This window comes from Phocoena sinus, chromosome 17 (genome assembly GCF_008692025.1).
Source record: "Phocoena sinus isolate mPhoSin1 chromosome 17, mPhoSin1.pri, whole genome shotgun sequence".
NCBI classification, from domain to species: domain Eukaryota; kingdom Metazoa; phylum Chordata; class Mammalia; order Artiodactyla; family Phocoenidae; genus Phocoena; species Phocoena sinus.
In genome coordinates this window covers 17516690-17544520 of record NC_045779.1, presented here as the reverse complement: position 1 = coordinate 17544520, position 27831 = coordinate 17516690, and the positions used below count along the sequence as shown (strand labels likewise).

General features: G+C 44.0%; 1 protein-coding gene across 1 annotated transcript; it reads right to left on the bottom strand.

Annotated features, from left to right (window-relative positions):
• RDH10 (retinol dehydrogenase 10) lies at window positions 1–27468 on the bottom strand. Its single transcript, XM_032609884.1, has 6 exons — window positions 26991–27468; window positions 25103–25338; window positions 4765–4863; window positions 3407–3552; window positions 1498–1629; window positions 1–1391 (listed from the first exon to the last, which is right to left on the bottom strand). The coding sequence occupies exons 1-6, from the start codon at window positions 27277–27279 to the stop codon at window positions 1268–1270; spliced, it is 1026 nt and encodes a 341-aa protein (XP_032465775.1). The 5' UTR covers window positions 27280–27468; the 3' UTR covers window positions 1–1267.
• Between the last annotated feature and the right edge of the window lie 363 nt (window positions 27469–27831).

The following is a 27831-nucleotide window of genomic DNA, read 5'->3' as shown; positions in this document are numbered from 1 at the left end:
TATGTAAGTTTTCTTTAAATTTAATCAGTCCTTTATAAAATTTCCCAATTAATTAGTAAAAGATGGCTTATTTGAATAGCCTAAAACATTGGTCACTATTTAAACAGGACATTCTAAAAAAAAAAAAAGCAATCACATAACAGTTTATAGTAATTTACAAGTGGACGGTATACATTTAGATACAGAGGTAGAAGTTCACTTTTACAACGTTTCACTAATACACATTTACCAAATTCAAGGCACAAAATAGTTTGCTTTACAAAAAAATACTGTAAAAATGTCATTTGCTGTTCTACAATGTGAATAAAACTTTCAAAAGAATCTTTACACCCTTCCATATGTACTCCACAGTATAAGATTTTTTCCCCCTTGCTAATCATAGTTGGCACAAAAATGGGGACGTTTTGAAATGCAGAAGTTCCCGTTTTTAGAAACTGTTTCTTTGCAGAGCTGCTATGTATTCTAGATCAAAGTCCATCCAAAGAAATGAAACACAGCAACTTCCTGAGGAAAGGGCACTTTCTATATGCAGCAAAATTCATAGGTAGAAAATGTATGATCTTTTTTTGGATCAATAGGTCTCCAGGGGAATAGATACTCAAGGAAAGACCTCAGAGACTCATTTTAAAATTCGACCAACACTGTAGTCGTTATGAGTTTAACAAAGAGACCTGATCACCTTTACTGTAACAATCAGATATCATCATCTACTTCCAATTGACAGAGATTTCAAAATGCCATTTTCAAAGAGCTGTACGTACAAACACAATGAAAGAGCCACACAGGCTTTGCAAAACTGAAACTTTGAAAACATGAGAAAATATAGCACGATCAGTCCTTGATGTTGCAAGGGTGTCGATTGGCTAGAGATTAATTACAAGAATTAATAAACTCTATGGGAATTAAGAAAAACCACACACATGAAACACACTGTCGTTATCGTCTCGAGACTCCCTGCTCATTCAGAAAAAATAATGGTAGCCTGGAGACATCACACAGCGCTTGTCTAAAAGATAAAACTGGTTTTAGGGTTCTGCCGGAAAAGGACCCCATTGGCAACAGCTTAAGCTCATTTACGCTGATCACATTTTCCAAGCACTCTAGTCGGTTAATTTACACTTTATTTTTTTAAAAAGTTGATTTGAAAAAAAAAAAAAAAGTCAACGCGGATTTAAAATCCAGAGAGTATCAGTCATGCTGATGTGGGTCGGACTGAGATATCTTGATCGTCTTCTGGTAGAAATGATATTCCATACAAAAAAGATCCTTAGATTCCGTTTTTTGCTTCGTTATTGTTTGTGGCTTGTTTTCTCTGAGCGATAAAAGGGTACATACACTTGTCCGCTCCTAGGAACCGATACATACACACAACTGCTTCGAAAGGGAGGATGCTGAAAAGGAAAAGTCACAGTTAGCCACTGTGAGGCGTGGTGTGTTCCTTACGTTACGGGGCGGACAGGGGAAGACCTGCCGAGGAGGGAGCCCCCTCACACTTACCTCTTCATGAAAGTCACGATGTACATGAGGCGGGGGGTGCAGATCATGGGCTGGTCCGTGAGGATGGCCTTCATAGCCTGCTTCACGCAGTAATCGGGCTTCAGAGGGGGCAGGAAAGGCTCAATTTCTTTCCTGAGAGTTACACATTCAAAAGACGAAATTAAGAATTAACACAAAATAGGGAAGACTGGAAATACACATCAAAACATGAAGGATGACGTTATCTGAGCAACAGGATTTGGAATTCGTTTTGTTTACTTCGTTGTGCTTTTTCTGTATTTTCTAAATTTTCCTACTATGAACACATTTTATTTGCATAGTCTGGAAAACAAGTTAAAAAAAAAAGTAGAATTGGTCTGCTTTTCTGTAAAGTGAGAAAGTCGTGTTTTCAAAATGCCTTGAAATGTATTTCAAATTACTTTTTTTTTCTCTTTCAATTGAAAAAGGAGAGGGTGTCTGGCATAACAGACACTAAACCCAAACAAGATGCCAAACTTTTAAGTGCAGTTCAAATGATGGTGTGTAAACACCAACATAACCTTTCTGAGTGAAATATAAGTCAGCTGTGTGCTTTCCCGGGTGCCTGGAGAGGGAAAGCCGTGGCATTTTCTCCGGAGGTCTCTGAAATGAAGTGTACAGAGACATCCTACCTTCAGCTGAATTCATCCAGGCACCCACTGAAATAACTTAATTTATTCTTTTGACTTTTCATCGTCCTCCCCCACCAGCTCTGGACACCTGCTGTGATGCTAAACAGGATGCCAAACAGTCTAAGCTCCTCAGACCAGCAGTGTCCTAAGAGGCAAAAAGCAAAGCAACACACACCCCGCCCACACGCGGGAAAGAGGCAGGGCTGAGTCTGTTCCTGGTCCAGACTTGGAGTCAGCCTGAAATGGAAATGACTCAAATCACCTCCACCTGTTCAGAGCGTGGCCAGACTCAGGATGTGTCCAGATCGGCCCTGACCCATGGGGAACTCGTTTGGTTCTCTCGCTTTGCCTGTCAAATTCGTCCAAGCAAAGATCTCACACAGTCAGCATGTCTTTACAAGTGTCCTCTTGATGAGTCACGGCTTTGTTTACTCCGCGTAGCTCAAGTCAGATGTGACTTGATATGGCTATTCCCACGTGCCTCCTCCTTCCAAAGTGTGGTGGTATTTCATTTCATGTTTAGAAAATCTCAACGTTTCTTCTCATTCTGTCAGAGTGAATCTAGCTACATACACTCTCTGCAAAAAGGAAGTTCCCAAACCTGGGGTGTCTCATTCAAGGGTCTTTTTGGAAGAAAGACCACCCTCTTCTATGGCAGTGACATTGTTTTGTATCCAAACCAAAGTCGCATTGATGTACTAACATTAATATTAAAGAAAGAAAATCACTCCTAAAGAAGTAGCTTCTGGGCTTCCCTGGTGGCGCAGTGGTTGGGAGTCCGCCTGCCGATGCGGGGGACGCGGGTTCGTGCCCCGGTCCGGGGTGATCCCACGTGCCGTGTAGCGGCTGGGCCCGTGGGCTGTGGCCGCTGGGCCTGCGCGTCCGGGGCCTGTGCTCCGCGGCGGGAGAAGCCGCAATGGTGAGAGGTCCGCGTACCGCAAAAAAAAAAAAAAAAAAAGAAGTAGCTTCTAAGGCAAATCCTGAGTATTTGCTACTTGAAGGTGCAGAGAAGCCGTTTCCTACTGGTGCTCGTAGGCTACCTTCTGTGAGCTAATACCAGTCCTTGCTTATCAATCGTACACACCTCAACTTTACAGACCTTGACCAACGAAAGCTACAAGTGAGCTGCCAAATGACAGATACTGAAGTGCGAGGCGGGTTACGGCTGGAGATCTGACTCATTCCACATATTCTCCCGGGATGGAAAGAGGATTTGTTAGAACCGCTTCTGGTCAGTATTAAGGCGGGTCCCTACTGACCTGATTCGGCAGCCCCTGAACATGCCAGTGTCTACAAGGTAAGGGCAAACCAGCGTGGTTTTAATTCCATCCTTCTCCGCAGCCTTTAACTCATGGCTCAGGGATTCATGAAAACCCACGACTCCAAATTTACTGGCGCAGTAATCCTGAGGCAGAGGGGAAAGAGCAGAAATCCTCAGTACATGTTCACATCCCTGACCAATCCCAAGCTGCCCTGGTCCCGTGACTCCGGTTACATGTTTGATATAAAAGGCTACAGGTGGCTAAGCAAAGAAAAGGAGAGCATTTTAAAAGACAGATATCTGATGTGGTTTGGTGCAGAAATAATATTTTCAAAGTAACAGCAGAAACAGATGAACACTTTCTGCCACATCAACGAAGTATCAGGTTACTTTGGGGAAGTTACCACAAAGGACTCTATGAAAGCTAACAAGCTGGAGTTAAAAATGGAGAGAGGCTCACTTTGAAGTGTCTGGAAAATTTACAAATGGTCTCTTGTTCAGTAAAGGAGACTGAAAAACCAGTTTGTTTAAATTAATGCTAGGAGAACAAAGGCGAGTTTAGCTGGGGTTATAAGCTGTTATGATCCAGTTTTCTTTTTAGGGCCAAGTGAAAATGGAAATGATAACTCTACCTTGTAAAGTTAAACTAGAACTTAACCTAAGGACTCACGGTATAGAAAGAAAGTTCTTCTCCATTACCCAACTTTAAAATTAGGAGTTGAAATGTAGAATGTAGAAGCTGTCTCTTCTGCATCCTTTTGCATATTTGCATGGGATGATGTTTTCAGTTTTCTGCTACAGGCACCCATGGGACGAACAGCACACAGAGCAATATACATATACACGCTTTGTAACTTGAATTTGGTGAAGAACAGGGTCTGATGAAGCCCAGCTTTACAGACTTAGGAGGCACACACCTCACATCAGCCCTAACCATCTCATCCGATGAGCTAACACAAGACAGCTCGCTTTTGGCAAGTTGACCAAAACAGAATGTCAACCTTTGGCCTCATTTATCTGTTCCCTGTGGCACTGCCACTGCCCTCCAGTTTCATCCTGACCCTGTGCCTTCCCAGTATTGTCAAGCACAACTGCTAATGAAAATGGGGCCATGCTGAGGACGGGCCCACCCACTTCTGCTGCTGCTGCTGCTTTGTCAAACTAGCATAAGTGACTTTATGGCAGAATACGTAGAGCCACGTGGGTTGCTGGGGAGCGTTCCACAAGCAGCACACAGGTAGCGTGCTTTCATGGCCTTTCAGGAACATGCGGGCAGCAGGTACCCTTCCTAGGACTTTGGTGTATTCTTCACGAGATAAACCGACTGAAAGAAGGACATGCTTTATAATGACAAACCTCAACTCCAGCAGTACTGAACAATCCCAGGGAACTTGCAACTGTCACAATATGACCATGATTAATCTCCAGCATGGTAGGAAGAAAAGCCTTAGTGGTCTGAAAGAAAAGGAGGATTCAAGCTTTAGAACTGACATTATGGGTTTCACCTAAAAAACAACAGCAACAGAAAACAAACAGAAGCCCCACAAACCCAAGATCACGAAACAAAGTTTTACCCACATAATGTTACATTTCCCAATCTGTTTGAAAATATTTTACATTTATCAAAAAGAGAAGATCCTTTAGGCGTCTGGTTCACTGAGCCCCGTATCATCGGCATGGCAGGCCTGTTATAAGCCGTGACCAACAAGACTGTAACACAAGAGCTTTCGGGGACAATGTCCAGAGATGAAAAGAAAGCCATTAGGAGAAGGCTCTTTATCACCTTTCAAGTGATAGTTATCTGCTAATCTAAACTACTCCCAGGTCAGAGATCCTTTCATGCTCTGACACTTCAGTGCAGCATCTCATGGTCTGTGAGGGACCTCCCGCTTACCCACGAATAGAAGCCTCGTGTAATGTTTACCACAGACCCATGAATGAAGAGATATTCCAGAAGCATCTTCCAGCATCCAAGCTGTATTATCAAAGTATGCTCACAGGAGGTAAAGTATTTTAGGGGTAAAAAAAGGAGGATAAAGTACAGAATCATTTTAATGAAAAACGTGTCCTAACACCAACTCTGCTGTGATAATTTATAGCATTTGAATGACCACACTCCACTGTGGGGTATACTGGGGGCTGACTTCCCCACGGAGGCAGGTGACTGGCCACTCAGGGGGCAGAGCACGTGGAAGAAGCTCCAGGGCAGTGGACCCAAAAGGCGCCATCGATTTCTCATTCACTGAACTTCTCTTTTCTCTCTAGCTTTCATGCCTTCCAGGTGCAAGGTTGTATTTTTTTTTTTTTAATTACTTCAAATTGCTTAACATGATCCATTAACTACTGCACCAGGCTCCCAACAGTTTTATAACCTGCTTCTTAAAAGAAAGCAGCAAAGAGCAATCTGTCCACTGCTGAGTTATATCCCACTGCCAACACAGCTTCCCATGATTTATGAAGTTAAAGAAACCCAAACACTGACCAGTGGACTTAAAGGAGAGTTGCATTCCCTTCTCAGAGGACTTCTCAGCTAAGAGATCACTGAATTTTTGCATACATAGTTTATTTGTTTTGATAGCTTCTGCATGTACAAGATCAAACAGTCATTCCATTAGTTTTGAAATTTTTCCATGTCCCAATCCATGATGCATTCAGTTGCCAGATGAATCTTTGTGAAATACCCCAAGGTCTTCCCCAGTCTGACTCCTGATCATCACATAACCCCCTGGTCCCCACTTATATCCATGTGTCTGGGCCTCCTCACTGCTGTTACCTGTATCACGCTTATTCTCACCTGTAAGGTTTTACCCATGATCTCAACTCTTCTCTGACCATCTACCCCGATGCCCTGCTATATAATTCAAAGTGTAATATTCATCACATATTTACATGGCCTCTCATGCTTTTCAAAGTGCTTTATGTTAATTATGTCACCAGAGTCTCTCAATAATTCTCTATCACAGGTAGTTATGATATTAAGCCTTTATCTAATATTATCCTATTCACCTTGACTTTGTCCATATTTCTTTAAGACATATAATCAGCATCATTCACTGTAACATATAATTATGTTCTGTGGTGCTTTGTTTTGTTTTGTCCTTTCAGTCTACAGCACCCGGAAACTTCAGGCTTTATAGCTTATATATGGGGACAGAATTTCAATATAGTAACATCACAAGGAAGCTTATCTATTCCAATCTAAACTACAAAACACATCCTTAAGTAATCAGGCCTATAAGTCTTATTTTAGATATCTGATTATAATTAATTGTTCCTCAATTAGCTAAAAGATATAAAATTTAGTCTTGACATTATCCAGAGACCACGTCTAAGTTTTAAAAGTTTGCTCTAGTCTTGAAAGAGAGGGATAGATTTAGTATGAAGGTCTTATTTTTAAGTTAAGTAAGTAGAGGGACTCAAGAGTACATCCTAAGAAAGTACACACAGTACAGAATACCAGTAGCAATTTTCTACTTGGTTACCTGACAAATCCGAATCGCTGACTGTGCTCATTCCCAGCCTGTTTCCACGCTAACTCTACCCGGTGGCCAGGCCTGACTAGAAACCCAGACACCCAGTGGGCGGGCTCTAATGACTTCTCCATGTTCGTGTTCCATGTTGGTGCCTGCAGGTGTTAAATGACTAATCCAGATCCCCAGCACATATGAAGGTAGGTGACAGAAGATTACCAAATTCCTCACTGTTCTGATTTTATTTTTTTAAGCCTTCATTGAATTTGTTACAATATTGCTTCTGTTTTATGTTTTGGTCTTTTGGCTGCAAGGCACGTGGGATCTTAGCTCCCGGACCAGGGATCGAACCCGCACCCCCTGCATTGGAAGGCAAAGTCTCAACCACAGGACCTCCAGGGAAGTCCCTCCTGTTTTTAAGTTTAATTTCTTGCAAAGTTCTGAAACGGATTCATGTCCCCTCCTGACCTGGCAGAATTAGCTTATTCATTCAACAAGTATTTCCTGAACACCTACTACATGCAGGTCTTGTATTATGATCTGGCCAAGCGATGACAGGTAACATGGCAGCAGGTCTCATTCCTGTCTCTAAGCAGAATTTATCCTCACCAGCATCTAACTGTGTCACATCAGTACATCAAATATACAAGTTTTAGTTTATCCTTTACAAAAGCAGGGTGCTATAGCTACATATGCTAAAAACTGTGATTTGGGGGGCTTCCCTGGTGGTGCAGTGGTTGAGAGTCCGCCTGCCGATGCAGGGGACACGGGTTCGTGCCCCGGTCCGGGAGGATCCCACATGCTGCGGAGCGGCGGGGCCCGTGAGCCATGGCTGCTGAGCCTGCGCATCCGGAGCCTGTACTCCACAACGGGAGGCCCGCATACCACAAAAAAAACAAAACACAAACAAACAAACAAAAAAAACACAAAAAAACTCTGTGATTTGGGCCTGCTTCCCTCCCTTCACCCCCCCACCAAAGTAGTTTGGAGGGACATTTAAGCTACTGGTTTTGCACTTAAAGGAAATAAGAAAAAAGAGAGAAACAAAAGAATCCAAATATAGCTATGTGACTAAAGTCTTTTCCAACTGTGGGTTGTAAACATATTTTTTAGGGAAATAGGCTTCACTTTAAGCTGCTAGTAAAGTGTGGCACAGGTCTGTCTGTTTTAGTATGAAGCTTTCTTTTAAGAGGAAGGGGTTGATTTTTTTTAAAAAAGGGCTGTGGCAGGTCAACACTTCTTATAAAATCTGTGCCTCCTGCCTCATCCGGGACTTTCTGTAGAAACAAAATCCAGCGTGCCACTGTGCTTTCTACACGCCAAGACAAAGGCCTATGCTCTTTATTTAGAAAGGCTCACCACTTACACGTCTACTACTATAGTTATTACAACTACTAGCAATGTCGGAAACACCAGACAAGGTGCTGGGGAAACTGGGAGGGGAGGAAAGCCATCCAAGGGCCAGGAGGCCTTGGGACCCAGACTGGTTGTCTTCCAAAGCTGGTGGCCACCACTCAGCTCCTACTGGATGCCGGGTGAAGGCAAGCCTGGGGGAAGAGCGTTCATACCAGGGACACTCAGGTTTCCTTTTAAACCCGAGCTTGCAGGGCTCAGGCTGGAGCCTGATCCGTGTGGCTGAGCACTGAGGCTGTTAATCATTTCCTTTGCTGCCTGAGTGGAGGTGAGCAATTACCGCCCGGGCCTTCTTTCCACAACGAAAGCCCTGCCTTGTGTCTGGAACACATTACCAAATAAACTTTGATCAACACGAAGTCTAGTCCTTACGTTATGAGAAAAAGTGCTGTAAACGGGTGGTGAGAAAGCGTCACGCTCTCGGGAACTTTCCCGAGTAACCCGACGAGTTTTCTTTTCTGATTACTCTTGCCCTCAACAGTCTGGTGGGTGACATCTGAGCGAGCACAGCACCGTCTGTCCTTGACACCGTTTGACAGCACAAAGAAATCTGGCGCTGTGTGATGAATTATTAATGTGAACAAATATTGTAGCACGTATGAAACGGGGACCAGCAAGAGGTAAAGTGCTAGTTGCCATGACACCAGTCAGTTCAAGCTCAGGTTCGTGATCTTTGTCTGAGACTCGTGAGAAGAACGAGCAAATCTGCGGCACACACCCGAACGGCTTGAGCGTAAGCTCACGCACGTGCTGCTGACAGTGAACCCGAGAGGGGCAGCTCCGCCGGACACCAGGACCGTCGTGTTCTCTTACTGTAAGGACGAATTATCCAAATCGGGAGTTACCAGCTGGCAAAGGGATGGCTAAAGGAAGTACATTGGATCAGTCACCAGAGTTAGCTGGTCCCAACAGTGGGTGGCAAGGTTAGCTAGATGTTTAGTCTAAGAGAACCGCACTCTGAGCTCTGTCCTCTTATTCAAATGTCTGAGACACAGGGGAGGACATCTAGATCGTCATGAGGAAAATGTGGTCGACTCTTGACCTGGGGGCGGGGGAGTCTCAGAGTCAGCAACCAATTTGTATGTTCAGTGAGACAATTTAGAATTGGAAGGGACCCAGGGATTATTTTATCTGCAAAAGAGAAAACTCTTTCAGTAATGGATCCTGGCTAAAAAGTATGATGATAGACCTTTGATTACCTGTGATTAATTTTATCACAAGACCATATCCAATACCATAAGCTGCCAAGCTGACAGGGTTGCTAAGTGACTACAAAGAAAAAAAAGAAAGGAAGGAAGGAAGGAAGGAAGGAAGGAAGGAAGGGAGGAAGGAAGAGGATATTCAGACAGACACTGACATTCCTATGAAACATGCTTCACAAGTTTAATATCTCCATAGCTCCTCGGGGTTCCTCTTCAAAGCACTGGGCACTTTGAAAGATAACTGTAAAGGTCATATTTATAATATAAACAAGAACTTCTTAAACAGAAGTGTGACTGGACACAGACATGACATGTCATATCTTGAGAAATCTTTGAATGTTAGGTTTACGCCAAATTAACTCCCAACAGTTCCAACCCTCCAGATCATTCTTGGTGCTCTTAATGACAGACTGCAATGCAGAGCCCACAGCTGCACTGTCAGGACAAATTAACCTAAAGTTAAACAAAAGAGAACGTGAAGAAATGTGGTATCCGGCAAAGGCCGACTTTTGAAATTTCAAGACTGACGACATTTTAAAGGTATAGGTAGAACACTCAGAATGTTTTCCATATTTGCAAGCTATTCAAGGATAATGGATACTAAGGGAAAAGCAAAGTTAATTCCTCACAGTTGGAAAAAGGCCTCAAGCTCTATTTTTGTGCATTGGCATGACTGTCCTGTGGTCAATTCAAGAAAAGGTATCTTTTTAAAAGAATCATCTCGAAGTGTTTCTCTCATTTGAATGTCCAAGAAACAGAAAACTTTCATTTCTAAAGGGGACCAAAAATCATATTACAATGGGAAAAGGCTTAACACCATGAGCACATGTACAGTACAGTTTTCTGATGTATTTATGTTTAAGGATTTTCAGAATCTCCAAATAGCAGCAATATATATGATCTGGAAAAAATACGAGCAAGACTCCATTGAACAAAGAACGTTTAACTGGACATCCCTATGGTACCCCTCCAAATGGTTCAGCGACTCTCCTTGGTGTTTTGCTGTTTCCGCCTGCTGCTGTGAGAGTAACTTATCTTTGTCGGAATCACAGAGGAACGTACTGCTTATTTACAAGGCTAAAATGACATCTGGTGGCACTCTTCTATGAAAATTCAGTCACTTCTCCTGGAAAACGATGATTCAAGAGTACAAACTATTGATGGTGCTGAAAATACAGGGAACTGGGCTTAAAAGGCTATTTAATAGGGTTAATCATTAGTGTGCTCAAAGATTAAAGAAAGGGTGACGTACTCCCAAGCTAATCTGGGAAAGGCACCCATGGCTAAGTATTCTTAATCCAGTAGATTTACAGGTATCTGCTTAATCAACGTACTGAGCACCAAACTCTAGAAACTTCACTTTGACCACACAAAGTGTAACTTGAAATTTTTCATTACAAAACTGTCTTCAACTAGGATGTAACCCAAATCTGTATTTGTTAGCAATAAACTGACTTTAAATACTTTAGTTGCAGTTGGCAGCACAAATTCTGAAATTCATGTAATTCGATGACGGCTTTTTTTTTTTTTCTTTCCTATTTGGGTGCGTTCGTAGAGACAAGAAAGGTCTCCGGACAAATTGTGCAACAGAGCCCCAAGATACTGAAACCTGGAACGACTCTCAGACTTAACAAAATGTTCATGAAAATCTCTACCTGCTTGACACAAAATGTTCTCTCTTTAGCTATAAGGAAGAATTTGTCATAAACATCAAATCCATATCAATGTTACAGCTACTGTCCTTTTTGTCATTGTGAGGCCACAGGGATTGGTTTAATGTTTAGAGGCATCAGCAGTGAATACTTAACGCACGTGCGCGAGTATACTCCTACAGCTGCCCTGCAACCAAGAAGCTAATAAAAGAGCGAGGCTTTTCAAATGAACACCTAGATGATGACACCATTAGTCATTCAGCAAAAATAAATGCTTCATTACCTTGCCTTCCCACTGTTAAAACATGGGATGAATCTACCCCAAGGCAGCAACTCAGATATCAACACTCCCTGACACTTCGGAGTTCCCTGTGCAGAAATATCAGAGAGGAGGGGACTTAAAACTCAATCTGTCTGGAAAGTACACTGGCCTTTAGAGTCCAGAAACCACATGGTCCTGACTGTCAATCACTTAACCTTCCTTGTTACTTGACCTTTCTTGGCTTAACTCATTTGTGAGACAAAAAGGAGATCTCCGAGGTTTCTTAGCTCAAAAATGTTACGACGGCTTATATCCAATAATTCGTTCTTTCTTACCACGTGTTCGATACACAAGTCGTAACACAGAGGTATGAGTTGCCTAAGACTTTCATAAATGACTCAATAAGGTATCAACTCCATCAGTGCAGTTCCCAGCAACTGGTGAGCAGTAAATATCTACTCATTCAACATTTATATGTTGTCATGGCTGTGCCTTTTAAAATAATGCAATGTGAATCCATGCCTCTTACATGTTAAAAAAAACTACAATCATCGTTTTTCTGTCTTTTACTTGAGTCCATGGAAGCTCAATGTTTTAAAAGGAACGATGAATGCTGCACACTGGTTCTGAAAGGCTGCTTTCCCTGACCCTCCCCCTGGCTGAGTCCTAGATGATCAAAGGAGTGTTCCCCAAGCCCCTGACCCGATTTAGTAACTCTTTACAGAATAGTGAAAATAGCCCACAGAATTGCAGCCAAATAGTCTGCTAAACAACAGGTTGTCATTAATCCCTCTGCTTTGCCCCAAACTCAAATCACATCGCCGAAACTGTAATGAAAACAGACCTTCCACAGGGCAGAGGCTTCGGTTCTGCTCGAGTGACTGGCAACTACTTCCATGAGGCATAACCACGTGCATGTGAGCTCAGCCACTGCTTAGGCCATCTGAAGTGGCAGGACCCAGCCCAGCAAGGCCGCCGTGATCCCCTTCCGTCACCCTTCGTATTTCGTCTGTGCAAAGGGTTCAAATTCTTCTCTACTTTCCAGGGTGCTTACTGTGGAGGCTTTATAGAAAATTAAATCTTTACCTGAACTCCAGATACATAAAATCAAGAGGTTACCCCTGAAAACTGACTTTATTCTTAAGCATGCACTGTAACTTGGAACTTGCTGTGTAAGGGGGTCTACGAGATACCTGGATTGTGCTAGGCGTTGTTAAAAAAACAAAACAAACAAACAAAAACTTTGCAAACCTCTTAAAGACACTTAAGGATTGTAAAAAGCCACCTTTTCTAGAAATCAGTTATCAAACTATGCTACACATTGGAATTATCTGGGGGAGGTGCTCCTTCGGAGGCCCAGGCATACCCGGGAGGGAATCTGGCCGGGGAAGGCGACACTCCCCAGGTGACTTGACTATGCAGCCATGTTTGAGAGCCAGTGTTCTAGAGGAGAGCATCTCAGCCTCAGCCCTGTGGCTGGGTAATTTTACATTGTGGGGACTGTCCTGTGCGTTGTACAGTGTTTAGCAGCATCCCCGGACTCTACCCACTAGATGCCAGTAATAACCACACTAGTTCTGACAAGGGGAAATGTCTTCAGATGTGGCCAAATGCCCCTGAGGGGAAAAGAACCCCATGAGAACCACTCTTTGGAAGGAACGTGAACATTAGCAAATCAAGTTCCATATAGTCCCGCGATGATTTTTTCTAAGCTCTAAGTCTCATATTGTAATGACATTTTCTAGCTTTGCAAGACATTCTAGGCTTAAAAAAATTTCACATCTTAAATACGGACTCAAAAGCCCATTGTAGTTTACACGCCAATACCTTCAAACCACCGCTCTACCACTAAATTCAGAAATACCACTGAAGGGAGATAATGCTGACAATCTGCAGGGGCTAGGAGCAGAGAAGCAGGGTGCACAAGAGGCAAGGTCTCTGCCCTCCTGCAACTTATTTCCAGACAGCTGTTTGGTCCTGGGCAGGAAGAACATCTCTCTTCAGTGCACAGCCTTGACTCTGTACCATGATGTTTATGGCTTTGGAAACTCCATCCTGGGCACAGCAACCAAGGGGGATAGTGAGCAAGAGAGCACCTGGGCTCCTCCTTTAACAATGGCCTGGAACCCAAATAAAAAACCAAAAACAACACCTAGACAAGGCGGACCCTAGAGTGCATGGTCTAGTATTTTCCTAGTCTACAAAATCCCTAAAGGGCTAATTAGCTCAGGGAATAAAATAATAATAAAAAAAAAAAGCAGAGAATATTGAGAAAGTGGGAAGGGAAATACGTGCTCAAGAGCCATTTCTCCTCAAACTTTGATGTGCACAAGGATTACCTGGGATCTGAATCAAATGCAGACTCTGATCCAGTAGGTCTGGGAGAGGAGAGGGCCTGAGAGCTTGCTTTTCTAACATGCAGCCTGATGGGGTGATGCTGTTGCTGCCATTCTGGACCACAGGCTGAGCCTAAGGTTGTAGCCTGAGCCAGGTCATGTCTACTGTAAACCTCAAGTGGCTTCAGATCAATTTCTCCTAGAAATTCCGCAAGTAAAGGCAGACCAATTTCTCTGCCCTCTATCCTACCTGTGTTCTCTGAACCACAGTATTTATTAGGGGTTGAGAGGCCCCATTCTCCACTTCCCACATCCTTTCCCCAGTAATGTTTATCAGACAAATGCCAGTTCAAATCGATGCCAAGATCCCTGGGAGCTTTGTATGGGCAACTATGGGAGTTTACAGACTGACTGTATGTATATTTGCCTTGGATCCATTTTTAGCACTAGCAAGCCCCTCTGCTGTGGTTTGAATGTTTGTGTCCCTCCAAAATTCATGTTGAAACCTAATGCCCAATGTGATGTTGTTAGGTCAGGAGGGTGGAGCCCTCATGAGTGGGATAAGTGCCCTTATAAAAGAGACCCCAGAGAGATCCCTCACCCCCTTCCACCGCATGAGGTTACAGCAAAGACGGCTGTCTACAAACCAGGGAGTGGGTCCTCACCAGACACCACATCTCCTGGAGCCTTGACCTTCAACTTTCAGCCTCCAGAATTGTGAGCAATAAATTCCTGTAGTTTATAAGCCACTCAGTCCATGGTAATCTGCTAGAGCTGCCCAAATGGACTAAGACACCCCTGACCCCATTAGAACAAGCTCTCAAAAAGAGACCTAGAAGATTTCAAAATCCTTCCCCCTTACTCACAGAGGCTTTGAGGGCTTAGCTTTCAGGACACGGAATTTAGACCCTTTTAGCCTCAGCATTTATTTACCTTTTAAATTTTCCACATTCACCTTTCTGAAGTTTTCACGCTTTGGTAAGCCTGTGAGAAAACCCTACCTAGGAAAAAGTTACCCCTTTAAAAGTCAGAAACTTGGGCCACAAGTTTGGACACCATCAGCTGGCCAAAACTGCCCAATTTTGAGAATCCATGATTAGCATTTCCAAAGCAAATCTCGTGCAGTTACCTGGAATTCTGCTCTCAAAAGAATATTATGTAACAGAATAAAGGTTTTATATTTTCCAGGAGATAAGCTTAAAACAAACAAAAGCCTAAACTAAAACCACACTGTTATTGCCATTTCAGTTCCAAGTATTTATAGAACTTTGTTCAGCCAGTCTTTGTAGAAGAGCCCTTTTTATTCATTACTTTTTATGTCTGTCCTGTCAATATCGACATGCAAACTAGGAAGAGAAGGAAGCTGAGTGACCAAGGATACACCACACTCTCGTCAATGAAGTAACCATCTCAGACACAGACCATGGAAAATTACAGAAAAGGGACAGAAGAACACATGAATTGGGCTTTGGTAATAAAATTCTAGTGTGGTATTGGGTCTTTAGAATTTTACATGTTTGTCTAATTTATGGAGCAAACTTTCCGGGGATATTAAGCTAGGATTAATTAGTCATTGCTAAACTAACCGTGCTAATAAAAAAAAAATCAACATTTGAAGGTGGATTCTTACATTATACCACAGGGCACAAGCATAAGTGACTCCTAGGAGAATCTACCAGGAGCTTTGAACATGTTGCCCAGATAAGTATTTTTAGAGCTTCTAAACTAAGTCCTAGGCTGAGGGTCTGGGTCCTAGCTTCTTCCTTCCCCAGTGGTGACCTTAGGCAAGTCCCATAACCTCTCTCGGTTTGTTTCCTCATCCATAAAAATGGGGATATTGGCTCTACTTAATTCAGAGTTGCCATGAGGAGCAAATGAGAGAAAAGTGTTTATGAAAGGGCTTTGTAAAATTTAAGTGCTATGTAAAAGTAGAGTAAATGTACCCAAGGCTAATTAAGCATATATTTATAGGCTATTTGGGTGAGAAGTGCTATCTATTTTTGGTTATGTCGTTTCTTCAAGTTCCTGCAATTCCTGGTTCTTACTATGTACGGCTCGCCCTGCCCTCCACGTAGTGTCAGACCACACTTCCGGCAAAAACCCAGGACCTGACCACTAGAAGCAGCCTCACAAACACAGGGCTAACAGCCGCTTCAGCTGCCTGCCCCCTTCCTCCGGAATCCTGGGAGATGCTGGGAAACAACCGACACTTTCCAGTAACACCACTTCTGGAATCCTTTTCTTTAGTTCTACTGGGGTCAGAAAATCAACGCTTAAAAATACAAGTTACACTGCTTGACGGAGAAGAGTCCAGCAAATGCAAAAATACTAAAAGTTAGTACAGAACTATTTAAAAATAATTTATTACACCTGATGTTTCTCTTTCCCAAGAGATTGTAGAACTATCCCCATTTTAAAAAAATCCTTGAGAAATCAGCAGGGGGCAGTATGTTAATTACAATTTGCAGGTGGGAAAAAAATTCAGGCTTTGAATTCTAAGTTGCACTTGTCCTCAAAATACCCGTGTGCTTACATAAGTTACACCACAAATATTTTCCCAGTTACACTGATTTGGAAGTGTTATTTTGAGCCCCATTGTTTAGAATAACACTAAGAAGCTGAACCGTGTTAATATTCAGAAATTCCAGTACTAAGCCATTTGAAGGAAAGGCAAGAAATTCACATTTTTGTGCAAGCAGCAAATGAGAAACACTGTGGTTTCCCCAAACCCCCCAAACGCCAATGTTCACGATGTTAACACCGTTGTCACCTTTCACACATCTTTGCGCGATCTTTGAAAGTTTCACAGACCAAGTCACGTTGTGTTTCCGAATGTGAATTCACTGTAAGTGGCTTGTCAGTTGGGCTCATTTGACAGCACTCAAGGTTGCAGCAGTAATTGCCCTTCCTTGTTAAATATTCTAGCAGCACTTGCTGCGGTGTTGAAAGTTTTATCATCATTATGAGAGGATATTCTTTTTTTTTTCCCTGTGGTTCACTTAATTTTAGCTTCAGAGCATTTAGGAAAATGGTCCCTGACAGGTGTGAACTTGAGTTTTGAGGGAATTGACAAATAAAGTAAAAAAGAAAGAAACTCAAGAACGGGCCATGCTGGGTAAGAGCAAGTAAGAGATGTTGGCATCCTTCTGTTGGAAGGCATGCCTGCCAGTGCTGTGATGGTATAAGCCTGCGTAAACCCAGAGGTCCAGGTGACGGGAAGCGGCTGGCCAAGTGCGTCAGGGTAAACGAGATTAGGTCCTAAGGCCGTACGCTGACAACCCGTACTCTAAACAGTGGTGTCTGAACAGGGTTAGGTCACAATACAGGGAGGTTCTCTAAGGCGGCCCTATTATGGGGCCCAGCTGTATGCTTTACCTGTCTACCATATATTTCCAAAGAATGAATTAAAAGACTCCATCCTCCAAGTTATTTTCTGGTTATGCTTACAAGGGATCTCCGCCTAAAAGGAGTTTTTAGCTCAGTTAATAGAAGTATAAGAAGGGGTTAGTTCTTTGAATAGCTAACTACTGATAGTAACTTCCGAGATAAGAAATCAACTAATTAAACCAAGAGAGATTCACACATTTTAATCTGATTCCTAGAGTAACAGGCTCAAAACATTGGGTTTAACCCATTCAGTTGAGGCAGGGAATAGGTCCCTATTTCTTAAGGACTATCAGTTTGTCATACTCCAGAGATCAACGACAAAAGGTCCTTTATCTTGGGACAATTGCTGGCTGTGTGCGGAAGGAAATAAGATACAAATCCACCCTGCCAGCACACCCCCTAGTGGAATTTCAGCATAGTACAACTTGGGGGTCCAAAACCATCCCGGGGATTTAGGACTTCACACAGGCTCAAGTGCACTTTTCCAAGCGCAGTGTCTGTAGCTGCGCCAAGGTCAGAAGCCTCCTTCCCTGAGCGCTCCAACACAAGCTAGCAAATCGCACACGTCCTCTCTGCATCCAGCCACGCAGGCAGACAGCGGGGTTAGACAGAGGCAAGTTGCCTACTTATCTTAATTGAAATAGGCTTTAATTTTAGTTTCTGAAAGAACTAGAACAGAAATTTTAGATGAATCTGCTATTAATATTCCTCAACTCAAGAAAAAAAACTTAAATAGAAAGGGGTTTCCTACTTTAAAAAAATCATTCCACCTTCCCAGTGAGGTTATTAAACTGCTTGGAAAGTGTTTTCTGATTGTCACATCTTAGGTATGTTCAAGTTACTCAGTTCACTAGAATTTGCCAAAGATCTTGAAAAATCTGAAAAATGGTTAGGGTAAAAACAAACGTAAAGAAAAAGAATAAGTTGAGAATGTGAGCAGTTAAGCATTTAACCATAGGGTCCGTAGCCCTCCTCGGGGCCGCAGTGACCCGATCACGCATTGGATCCAGTGGCTGAGGGCTCTGCCGGGCATTCTCCACTCAGTCTTTCTGAAAAAGCTGTTCCAGCAGTGTTAGCCTTAGCGCAGGTTAACGGATGCTTCCACTTTGACATGCCGTATAGATTAATTTCTACCTGGGCAGATACTGGATAAAGCCCTGGATGTAGAAATAATGAAGGAGAAAAGAATACCAAGTTTGCTTCCAGGAATCAAGATAAACAGCACATAATCAAACAAGAGAGGCCCATTCCCTGAACCAGGAACTTGACACTATCCTACAAGGACTGCCCCCTTAATATATAAAGACACTATGAAGTCAACATGAAAAGATTTTGAATGTATTCGTTTTTCTTTCTCAGGACTAGTGATACATTTTGTCTGAACTATTCAACTTTTGTCTCCCAGTAAGACAGGACCCAAATGGCAGAAGAGCTGCGTGTGCCGGGCCCCTTCAGGCCCAGCATGATGTCCAGCCCGGCTGGTGTTTACAGTCTACCAGGGGGTGTAATAGGTGATGAGCTTGGAAGGCAGGTGGAAAGCAGCGTTGGAAGGCCTAAGCTGCCATGCTCACAAGCCTGGACTTCACGCTGTGAACAATATGGTCACACAGGGCTTGGGGTAGGTTCTAGTCAGCATCATCTTTAAGCAGGCATGTAACAAACTCAAATCTGCTTAGATCACCCTGGGTTGGAGAGCTGAGACAGTTGTATGAACTTGGGAACTCTTAAAATCACAGTTGAAGCCACCGAAGTAAACAGATTACTCAACTAGGGGTGCACAATGAGAAGAGGTCTGCGCATGCCATACTAAACAGCCATTGTATCTCGGAGGTAGGGAGGCTAAGAGGATTGGGAAGACAGGAAGAGAAGCAGGAGAAAGGGGGCTTATCGTGGAAGCTAGAGCACCAGCGTTCCAAAGAGATGGTCAACAGGCTCACGTTCTGTAGAATGGTCACGTCACACATTAGATTTGGCCATTAAGCAAGCCCCTGCTATTTTTTCATATGACACTGGTTACTTAGCAATATTTTCTAACCAACTCAGATAACCAGACACAGATTACAACATTTATCAAAGGTGTTGGGAAGATTTTTATAGGATGGTTCCCTGCTCACACCAGTTATGTAAAGTGACAGTTTATCATGTCATAGATGTTTATTTCTAGTAGCCCTAGATTTGGGTCCAGCATGTAATATATCAAATATAGAAACTTAAAGCTCAGTGAGCATGTGATCTTATTTTACGTTAGGAAAGGAGGCTGTGAGATGACCCTGATAGGTACAGAGCTCCAAGTATCCACGCAGTTGCTATCTAAAGAGATGTTTTACTCGGTTTTTAACTGTGACCGTGAGAATTAATAAGATAAAGTATGCTGACCCTACGTCAATTTACAGTTTGGTTCAAGACATAAAAAGTTTATTTCTGAAGCTCAAACATTTGATTTTTATGCATGTGAATTCATTTAATAACAAAAGCCAGCTCTAGTACAGACTTGAAAATACACCAAGAATTTCAAGTTTTTAGTAGGGAAAACAATACTCTATAGAATTCTTAATATTATGCTTCGGAGGGGGAAGCATCAGTCAAATAATTTTATAAGAATAGAAATGTTGGGCTTCCCTGGTGGCGCAGTGGTTAAGAGTCCGCCTGCCGATGCAGGGGACACGGGTTCGTGCCCCGGTCTGGGAAGATCCCACATGCCGCGGAGCGGCTGGACCCGTGAGCCATGGCCGCTGAGCCTGCGCGTCCGGAGTCTGTGCTCCGCAACGGGAGAGGCCACAACAGTGAGAGGCCCGCGTACCGCAAAAAAAAAAAAAAAAAAAAAAAGAATAGAAATGTTGGGCTTCCCTGGTGGCGCAGTGGTTGAGAGTCCGCCTGTGATGCAGGGGACACGGGTTCGTGCCCCGGTCCGGGAAGATCCCACATGCCGCAGAGCAGCTGGGCCCGTGAGCCATGGCAGCTGAGCCTGTGCGTCCAGAGCCTGTGCTCCGCAACGGGAGAGGCCACAACAGTGAGAGGCCCGCGTACCACAAAAAAAAAAAAAAAAAAAAGAATAGAAATTTTTTTTTTTTAAATTCTAAATCTAAGAAGCCTTGACCACAACTAGATTTCTCTAACCAGAGAACAGAGGAATATAGTATTTGAGATTAAAAACCAGTAAATCACATAAGAACTTAAACGTTAATGATTAGGGACCATTCATGAGATATTAGGTACAACCATAGCACTAATGTCTTTAAGTGCTACATTACTCAGATCTAGCTGGTGGGCTTTTACTTTTCCTGGATGGATTTTAACTAAATAGACTTTAGACACTTGGATATAGATAAATGCCTAATTCAGTAATTAGTATTTTAAAACTGTGAAACCTTTTAAGTTAAGTGGTCTATTAATTAACTACCAATTATCTTGTCTGACTATCATATCAATAGAAGTAAATTACCGAATAGCGATTTGACAGATTTAGTCCTTTACCATGCAAAACTTCTTCAGAACATAAAAGGCCTGGAGTTAAATGCTTTTGCTTCCCCCTTTTGGTTAATCGGGGATCAATTTGCTGCTCTCGTATAAATGTCAAGTGCAGCTCTTTGGTCAAAAAGGATCTACAGATAAACTTTGTCTTTTAGAAATGGCAAGCAATGATTTTTTTTTAAGATTCCTCTTAAAAAATAACAAATGAAGCAATACTTAATGTTTTGGGGGAAACGTGTTTGCAGTTGCTATATGGAGGCCAACTCTCCAGATTTCAAAGGATACTAGAGAGGTATTTTCAAGCTTTTGCATCTCACCCAGATACAGAGAGAACCTGAGTGGACTGTTTCTGTGGCTTATGCCAAAATTCAAGTGCACTATATTGTACACGTTCTCACGTTCTTGTCCTAACTGTGAATGTTGCACAACAGATTACGCTGATTAGAACCTACCTCAAATCTGTCGCTTCTTGACTGCTGACCAAGAGAAGGTTCCTAGGAGAGCTGCTGGTGATAGGAGAACACTGGATGATAAAGTATCACAGCAGACTGGGGGGCTGTGCAGAATAATGCCGAGTACTGCAAAAGCTTCTAATGTGTATGCAAATAGGTTTGAGGTTAAGAAGCAAGGAAAGAACTGCAGCAGGAGTCCTCTCCTTGAGGCTCGGCCACTGGCAAATATGAATGGCTGCCATAGAGTCAAATTGAGCTGATTCAAATTGGTCTATCAGCACCAGCCTTCTCAAAGTCGCTAGCCTCGCACCAATGAGCGGAGTCAATGTACTATCGTAAAAAACAAGCTTACAGGTAGGGCAGGGAGAATGGAAAAGTTGTGGAGGAAAACAAAAGGAGACAGACACAGTAACGAATGTGAGACAGCCTCACTTTGAGATCCCGTCAATCTTATGCAACATAAGGCTTACCCTTTGAAACTTCAGAAGCCAGACCCATGGGAGCATTCTCTGAATCGGTTACCTTCTAAATGTTTAAGCAGAAGCTTAGCCTATACTATCAAACATTTACTGAGTGACTAGGAGTAGAGTTTTGTTCCTGGCAGGGGAAAACAAACAGTCGGCCATAACAAACTGCCTACAGACAGCTTGCCATCTACTTGGGGATCTCACGGCACAACGAATCAAAAGTTACACCAAAGAGCACATACTATGCACAAAGGATGGGGGAGACAACAAACACTGCGAGGGATCAAGGGAAAGAAGAGGCAAGTCATTTAACGGCAGCTTCGTCAGAAAACAACGGGTTGCACAAGATGGTCTCTAAGGATCCCTGCGGCTCTGATAAGCAAAAATGCCAGGAAAGGGCTGGAGTGGGGATGGAGGTTATATGAAGAACTTGAGCCAGGCCTCAAAAGATATGCGGAGCGGAGAAGTGGGCCTTCCAGGCTGGGGGAGTGGCACGAGGCATGGTTCAAAGGAGGAGCCCCCATAGCTCTTCAGTGAACGTCCGCATGGTTTCTAGTTCACCGCCTATGACTTTACCTCTGGGTCAGGATCAACACGCTCTTTATTATGTTATGAACACAGACACCAACTGCTACTTAAAAGGCTGGTTAAAGATGATCTGTTCAAATGATGAACAAGTCTTTGCTCAGCTGATCCACTCTTTAAAATGTATGGGGCAACTTCTTTTCCCCACCCAGATGCAGTAAAAAGACATGCTGGTTATTTTTTCTGGAAGGGAAAAAGCACACACCAATACATCTGGGAACAGTTACCACGAACATTTTCACCTAAGGGGACTACTGGAAGGGAAGCTGAATCCAGGTGCTAACTTGTACCACTTAAACCTCGCCCCTCAAAACACACAAAATAAATCACTATAAAATTATAGTAAGTCTTCTTTTAAATTTTGGTTGCTAGAGCTCTTCTTCAAAGGTCTGTAAGTCTTGGCAAGAAGCCAGGAATTCCAACTCTAAAATGAATTTTTTGACTCAATTTAGAAAATAAATTCTTAAGTTTAGATGCTTAGGGGAAAAACAGCTGGAGAATTCAGGAGCCTCCCATATTTTAATATGAAGTGACGTCATTACTGTCAAAGCTTCCAAGAACTCCCTAAATTGATGTTAAGAGACGTTAAGCAACATCTCTAAGCAAAGTAAGGACTCTGAGAAGGTGGTATGTTCCTCCTTGGTACAGAGATTCAGGTCCACAGTCGTTTTTTTCGTTGGAAATTTGATTTAATTTTCTACTTAGAAGTATATCAACTGATGTGCATTTTCAAAGCGAAAGCAATGGATTTTCTATGCTTAAGACACTCTAATAAGCTCTCTTTTTATAGGATGTCTAGCAAAAAGAAGCTTCTTTTCTCTTACAAGTACCTAACTGCTTGTAAGAGCAATTGTATGGAGTTTGTATGGAGTTTCTTTAAAAATCTCGTTATGTTTGGGACTTCCCTGGTGGCACAGTGGTTAAGAATCCACCTGCCAATGCAGGGGACACAGGTTTGATCCCTGGTCCAGGAAGATCCCACATGCTGAGGAGCAACTAGGCCCGTGTGCCACAACTACTGAGCTTGCACTCTAGAGCCCATGAGCCACAACTACTGAGCCCACGTGCCACAACTACTGAAGCCCACGCACCTAGAGCCCGCGCTCCGCAACAAGAGAAGCAACCACGATAAGAAGCCCGCGCACCGCAACAAAGAGGGTAGCCCGCCGCTCGCCGCAACTAGAGAAAGCCCGCTCGCGGCAACGAAGACCTAACGCAGCCAAAAATAAATTAAAAAAAAAAAATCTTGTTATGTTTGAAATTGTACAATTCAGCAAAATATTCATGCAGAGAAGGTAGGCAAGATGGTTAAACTTCAGAGTATTTTGTGTAGGTAAAAGTTCGTATTTTGGAAACCATATGTCATCTCAGTCAAAGGTTATTGGAAAAAAACAATCCTGGTGTTGGTGGTTCATAACTAGCTGACCGACGGCTGGATATCTGTTTAAGCATGACAACCTGACGGAAATCAGCTGGAGTTTCTCTGGCAGCCTCATCCTTACCAGGCTTTAAATATGAAAACTACAGTCTACTTGCAATTTATGTGCATCTTTTATTTCAAGTGGTGGCTGTTTGTTTTACTCAGAATTTTAAACACACAAGATTCTTGATACACTGTATTGCCAAGTTTATCCTGTTGTGCTGGCTTTTACTCACCTGATCCACTCCTTTGTCACTTGCCGCCTGTTCCTGCGGACCCCACGGCAGCAAGGACTTATATTCAGTTTCCCACCCCTGGTGCACACACACACACGCACACTCAAAGCCCTCCAAACTGTATTTGGTAACCTCCTATGCGTTTAAAACATAGATATGAGTTAGCTCATGTCATTTAAATGTTCATTTCTAGAGCTTTGGAAATGAATTAAATAAAGCTCACGTTTAAAAATACAACATTAAAATAAGCTTCTTCCAGGGGCAGAGAAATGGTTTAATGTTCAAGGAGCAACATTTGAATAAGTACTTCTATAGCTAGATTAAGTTTTTAAAACAGTTGCTAAAAAATTAATGAGGTTTAATGTGACCTATTTAGGAGAAACAGTTCTTTGTTGTGTTCTGTTAGAAGGCTAAGCCGCCTATGGGAGAGAAAAAAAAAGAAAAACAACAAACCTATTTCCTTACCCTTTCTTTATTGGATCCTACCTGCCTACAAAAGAAAAGGGGAAATACTATGGGGGAAGAAAAGCAGAAAGTGGGTCAAGAGTGTACAGTTATAGGGGAGAATTTCACACCTACCATTACTGAAGATAAATTTAGTTGCAAAACTGGGGTTAGTTTTGCCCCCAGAGCAGAAGGCCCTCCCCTCTCATCTATTTAGATGATGTAACAGCTCTGATGATTAGAAGCCGACATGGTGCATGTCCCCGGTTTGCCAGGTCTCACAACACCCCTGCCCTCTACATAGGGACTCTGTGGTCCTATCAGGGTGACTTCTGTTCTCCGAAGAGACGCATCCTCTAAGCTGAGAAAGTGCTGAGATATACCCCAACAGGACAATGTCACAGACCCTGGGGACAGTCAGTGGATGGTAAAGCAACTGCCAGGGTGGCCTGACCACTCCCATGGGACCACAAATGCTGGTCTCAGAATCTCTAGCACTTTCTAAAATGTGGCTGAGCAGTAATTTGGAAGCCTAAACTCTGACTTTAGGAATTCATAAGAACAACCAAAGTTTTACAAACTCAACAGAAAGTAAAATAAACAAACCCAGGGTTTTATGCTCCCTCTTGTTATTTTTATGGCAATCTTCCAAACTAGTTCAAAATGTTCAGTCCTCTACTCTCTCCAGAAATACTGAATTGGAGGGGGAAAAAAAAAGAAAACAACGATTTAATAGCAACCGGCATACATTGTAATTCACCGGGGGAGGAGTGAAGTGGAAGTAAGCTTTGTGGTGAAAGAGTGCAGGTGGCTTTCACGCTGGTCCCGAAGTCTCCTCCCTCCCAGCCTTCCTGCTGAGTAGGGCCCGGTAATAAAAACAAGCATGTTTATATTTACCCAGAAGTGTGCGTGGCAATTGACCATCATGGTTCTCTCAATGAGCTCATCAGGACATTCCAGAAGGTGATGCCCAGAGACCACGCCAGCATTATTGACCAGGACTGAGACCTCGCCAACCTCCTTGCGGACCCTCTCCGCTGTCAGGTAGACATTCTCTCTCTTTCCCACATCACAGGTGTAGGTAAAAACCTGCAGGTTACAGTGGGGCAGAATTTCTTCCTCACCATTCCCAGCTGTCCTCAGAAGTCCAGATGAAGAAAAAAAATGGAACAGAGAAGGGATGGGGGGGGTGCAAAACATGAGTCACGTGGCCATCAGCAGGACAAAGATCACACAAAACAAAAATCACTACAGTGAGCTTCAAATTTCTAACACCGTAAGCCTTGCCAATGACGGAGCTTACAGCTGCCTTCCTCCCCCAAAAGTCTTTGGGAATTACAGCAATTTACTGGATAACTCTGCTTAGGGGAAAATCATGTAATTGTGACAAGCCCAATACAAGTCAGACCTCATGGGATCGGCTTCCCGGAGCTAAAGACACCTGGAATGAACTGATCTCAGCCCAGAGAGTAACACCCCCTCCTCCCAAACACATGCACTACACACTCCTCTTTTTGGGGGAACAGTGGCCAGAAACAGCTCTTACTCTTTAGTATGTGCACCCTCAAAATGGAAACTCATCTCAAGGTTCACAAATCAAAATTGTAATTAATGATCTGAATTCATCCAAAGCCAAGAAATCAACCAAGTTTCTGATAAAAAAGTGGGACTCACACTGGTTTGGTCTAACTGGAGTAGCTGAACTCCCCGAAGAAGCATTCTTATATAAACCAAGTTTACAGGTAAATATGCAATTTTACCATTTAAGAACTCAATTTAAAAACCAAAAAAACCTTCCCTGGAAAACAACGACTGTTCCCTTTTAGGTTTGGGCAGGGAGCACAAAAATCTCTATTTGCTACCCTCTTACCAATGGTGAAAACATACTAGTTTTGACTTTCGATTTTCTGACCTAAAAGGCAAGTGCCAATAATTTTGGTGACAAATGATCAATATGGGGGAGGGGTGGTGCCCAAGTTAATCTTCCAGATATAGTTCAGTGTTTTCCCTGGAAACGAAAAAATTGTCAAAAAAGCAAGAGCCATTACCAAATCTCCCAGACCCAAACTTATGGTCAGTTACGGTCTCCGCTTTGGCTTTAAAAAAAAAAAAAAATCTCAGATTCAGGTTAGTTAATAAATATCCAGAAATGCAGATTTCCTAAGGTTATCAAAAACATGGAATGAATTTTACAATAGGGCTTGAATCCTTCAAGCGTTTTCCCTTAAGAGAGAAGGTTACCTTTCAATCAGGCTGAGTATGTAACTAAAGTACTGACTTGTCTCTGGTGAAACAATGTTAATTATTTTCCCGTGGCTAAAGTTATAGTGAAATCATCAATGCTGCCCTAGTCTCAGCGGTTCAGACCGCAGTAACATATACACATGCATCAGTAGAGTCTGAGAACAACTTCCCAAAGACACTAGTTTCCCGTTCGCAAACGAGACGGAGACATTTCTTTAGGATTCAAACCGGTGGTAACAAGTTCCCTCGCCTTCCTTAGCCTCCGAGGGCTTGGGAAACCCCACAGTCGTGCTCCAAGGGACAGGACCTCCGTTAAGACAAGGCTTTGGCGCACTTTCTCCCTTCTAATACAGAGGTGATCGTGTTCCTTTATTAGGGGACAAATTCTACTCGCAGAGGACCGGGCTGGGGTGGGGGTGAGGGGTTCTCTTCCTCGAGAGCAGGGTTGACCGTGACAGTGGGGTTTCGGGGCCCTCCAGGGTAGGGCGCGGGGGTGGGAAGAGGCTTGACCCAACAATGCTCGGGTGCAGGTCCCAGTTACCTTGCAGCGCCGCGGCGTCCGCCGCCTCCAGGTCGCGGTAGATGTGGCGCACCATGCCCGCCGTCTCCTCGTTGCTCTGAGTGTTGATGTCCCAGAGCACCAGCAGGGCCCGGCGCCGGGCGAACTCGAGCGCGAAGAGGCGGCCCAGGCCGCTGCCGGCGCCCGTAATGAGGCACACCTGGCCAGCCACGCTCTTTTCCTTGGGCCGCACCAGCCAGCGCGCCGCGGCCAGCACGAACGCCCAGAGCACTTTAAAAGTGACCACGAAGAACTCCACCACGATGTTCATCGCGACGTCCGGGGCCCCGCACGAGCCCAGCGCCCGCGTCCGCGCCCACCCCGCGCCCCGCAGCCCCCGAGATGCCCGGGGGCGCTTGTCAGAGCTGCTGGGACCAGAAGGCTGCGCCCCGCGCCCGCCCCCGAGGTGCCCGCCGGGATGGAGTGCGCAGCGCCGCTCCCCGCTTGCGCGGGGCCACTCCCGCCCGGGCTCGGCGCGGTGGCCCCGGGCTGTGCCCGCCGCGGCAGCCGCCCGGCTCGACGCCTCCTGCCGGCTGCCGCCCGCCTGTCCCGGAGCGCCCGCGCCGCAGGCCGGTCCCGCTGCAGCGGCGGTGACAGCCGCGAGTTAGGCGGCGCGCGCTGCTCTCATGGCCAAGCCGCCGCCGCCGCCGCCGCCGCCGCCGCCGCCCGAGCGTCCCCGGAGCCGGCGCGGCGGCTCCCTCTCACTCCGGGGGAGGGGCGCGCAGCGGAGACGGCACGGGCCGGCCGGCCGCCGCGGGAGTTGTCAACTTGATCCAAGTTGCGAGAGGGTGGAAGAGTGGGGTGCGGGGCAGCGGGAACGCCA

Excerpts from the sequence above, each read along its gene's own strand:
- RDH10 (XM_032609884.1), bottom strand. The coding sequence starts at position 27,279 with ATGAACATCGTGGTGGAGTTCTTCGTGGTCACTTTTAAAGTGCTCTGG. Across the intron at positions 25,339-26,990 it reads GGACGCCGCGGCGCTGCAAG|CTGGGAATGGTGAGGAAGAA; the intron begins GTAACTGGGACC and ends TTCTGAGGACAG. Across the intron at positions 1,392-1,497 it reads ATCGTGACTTTCATGAAGAG|CATCCTCCCTTTCGAAGCAG; the intron begins GTAAGTGTGAGG and ends TTTCCTTTTCAG.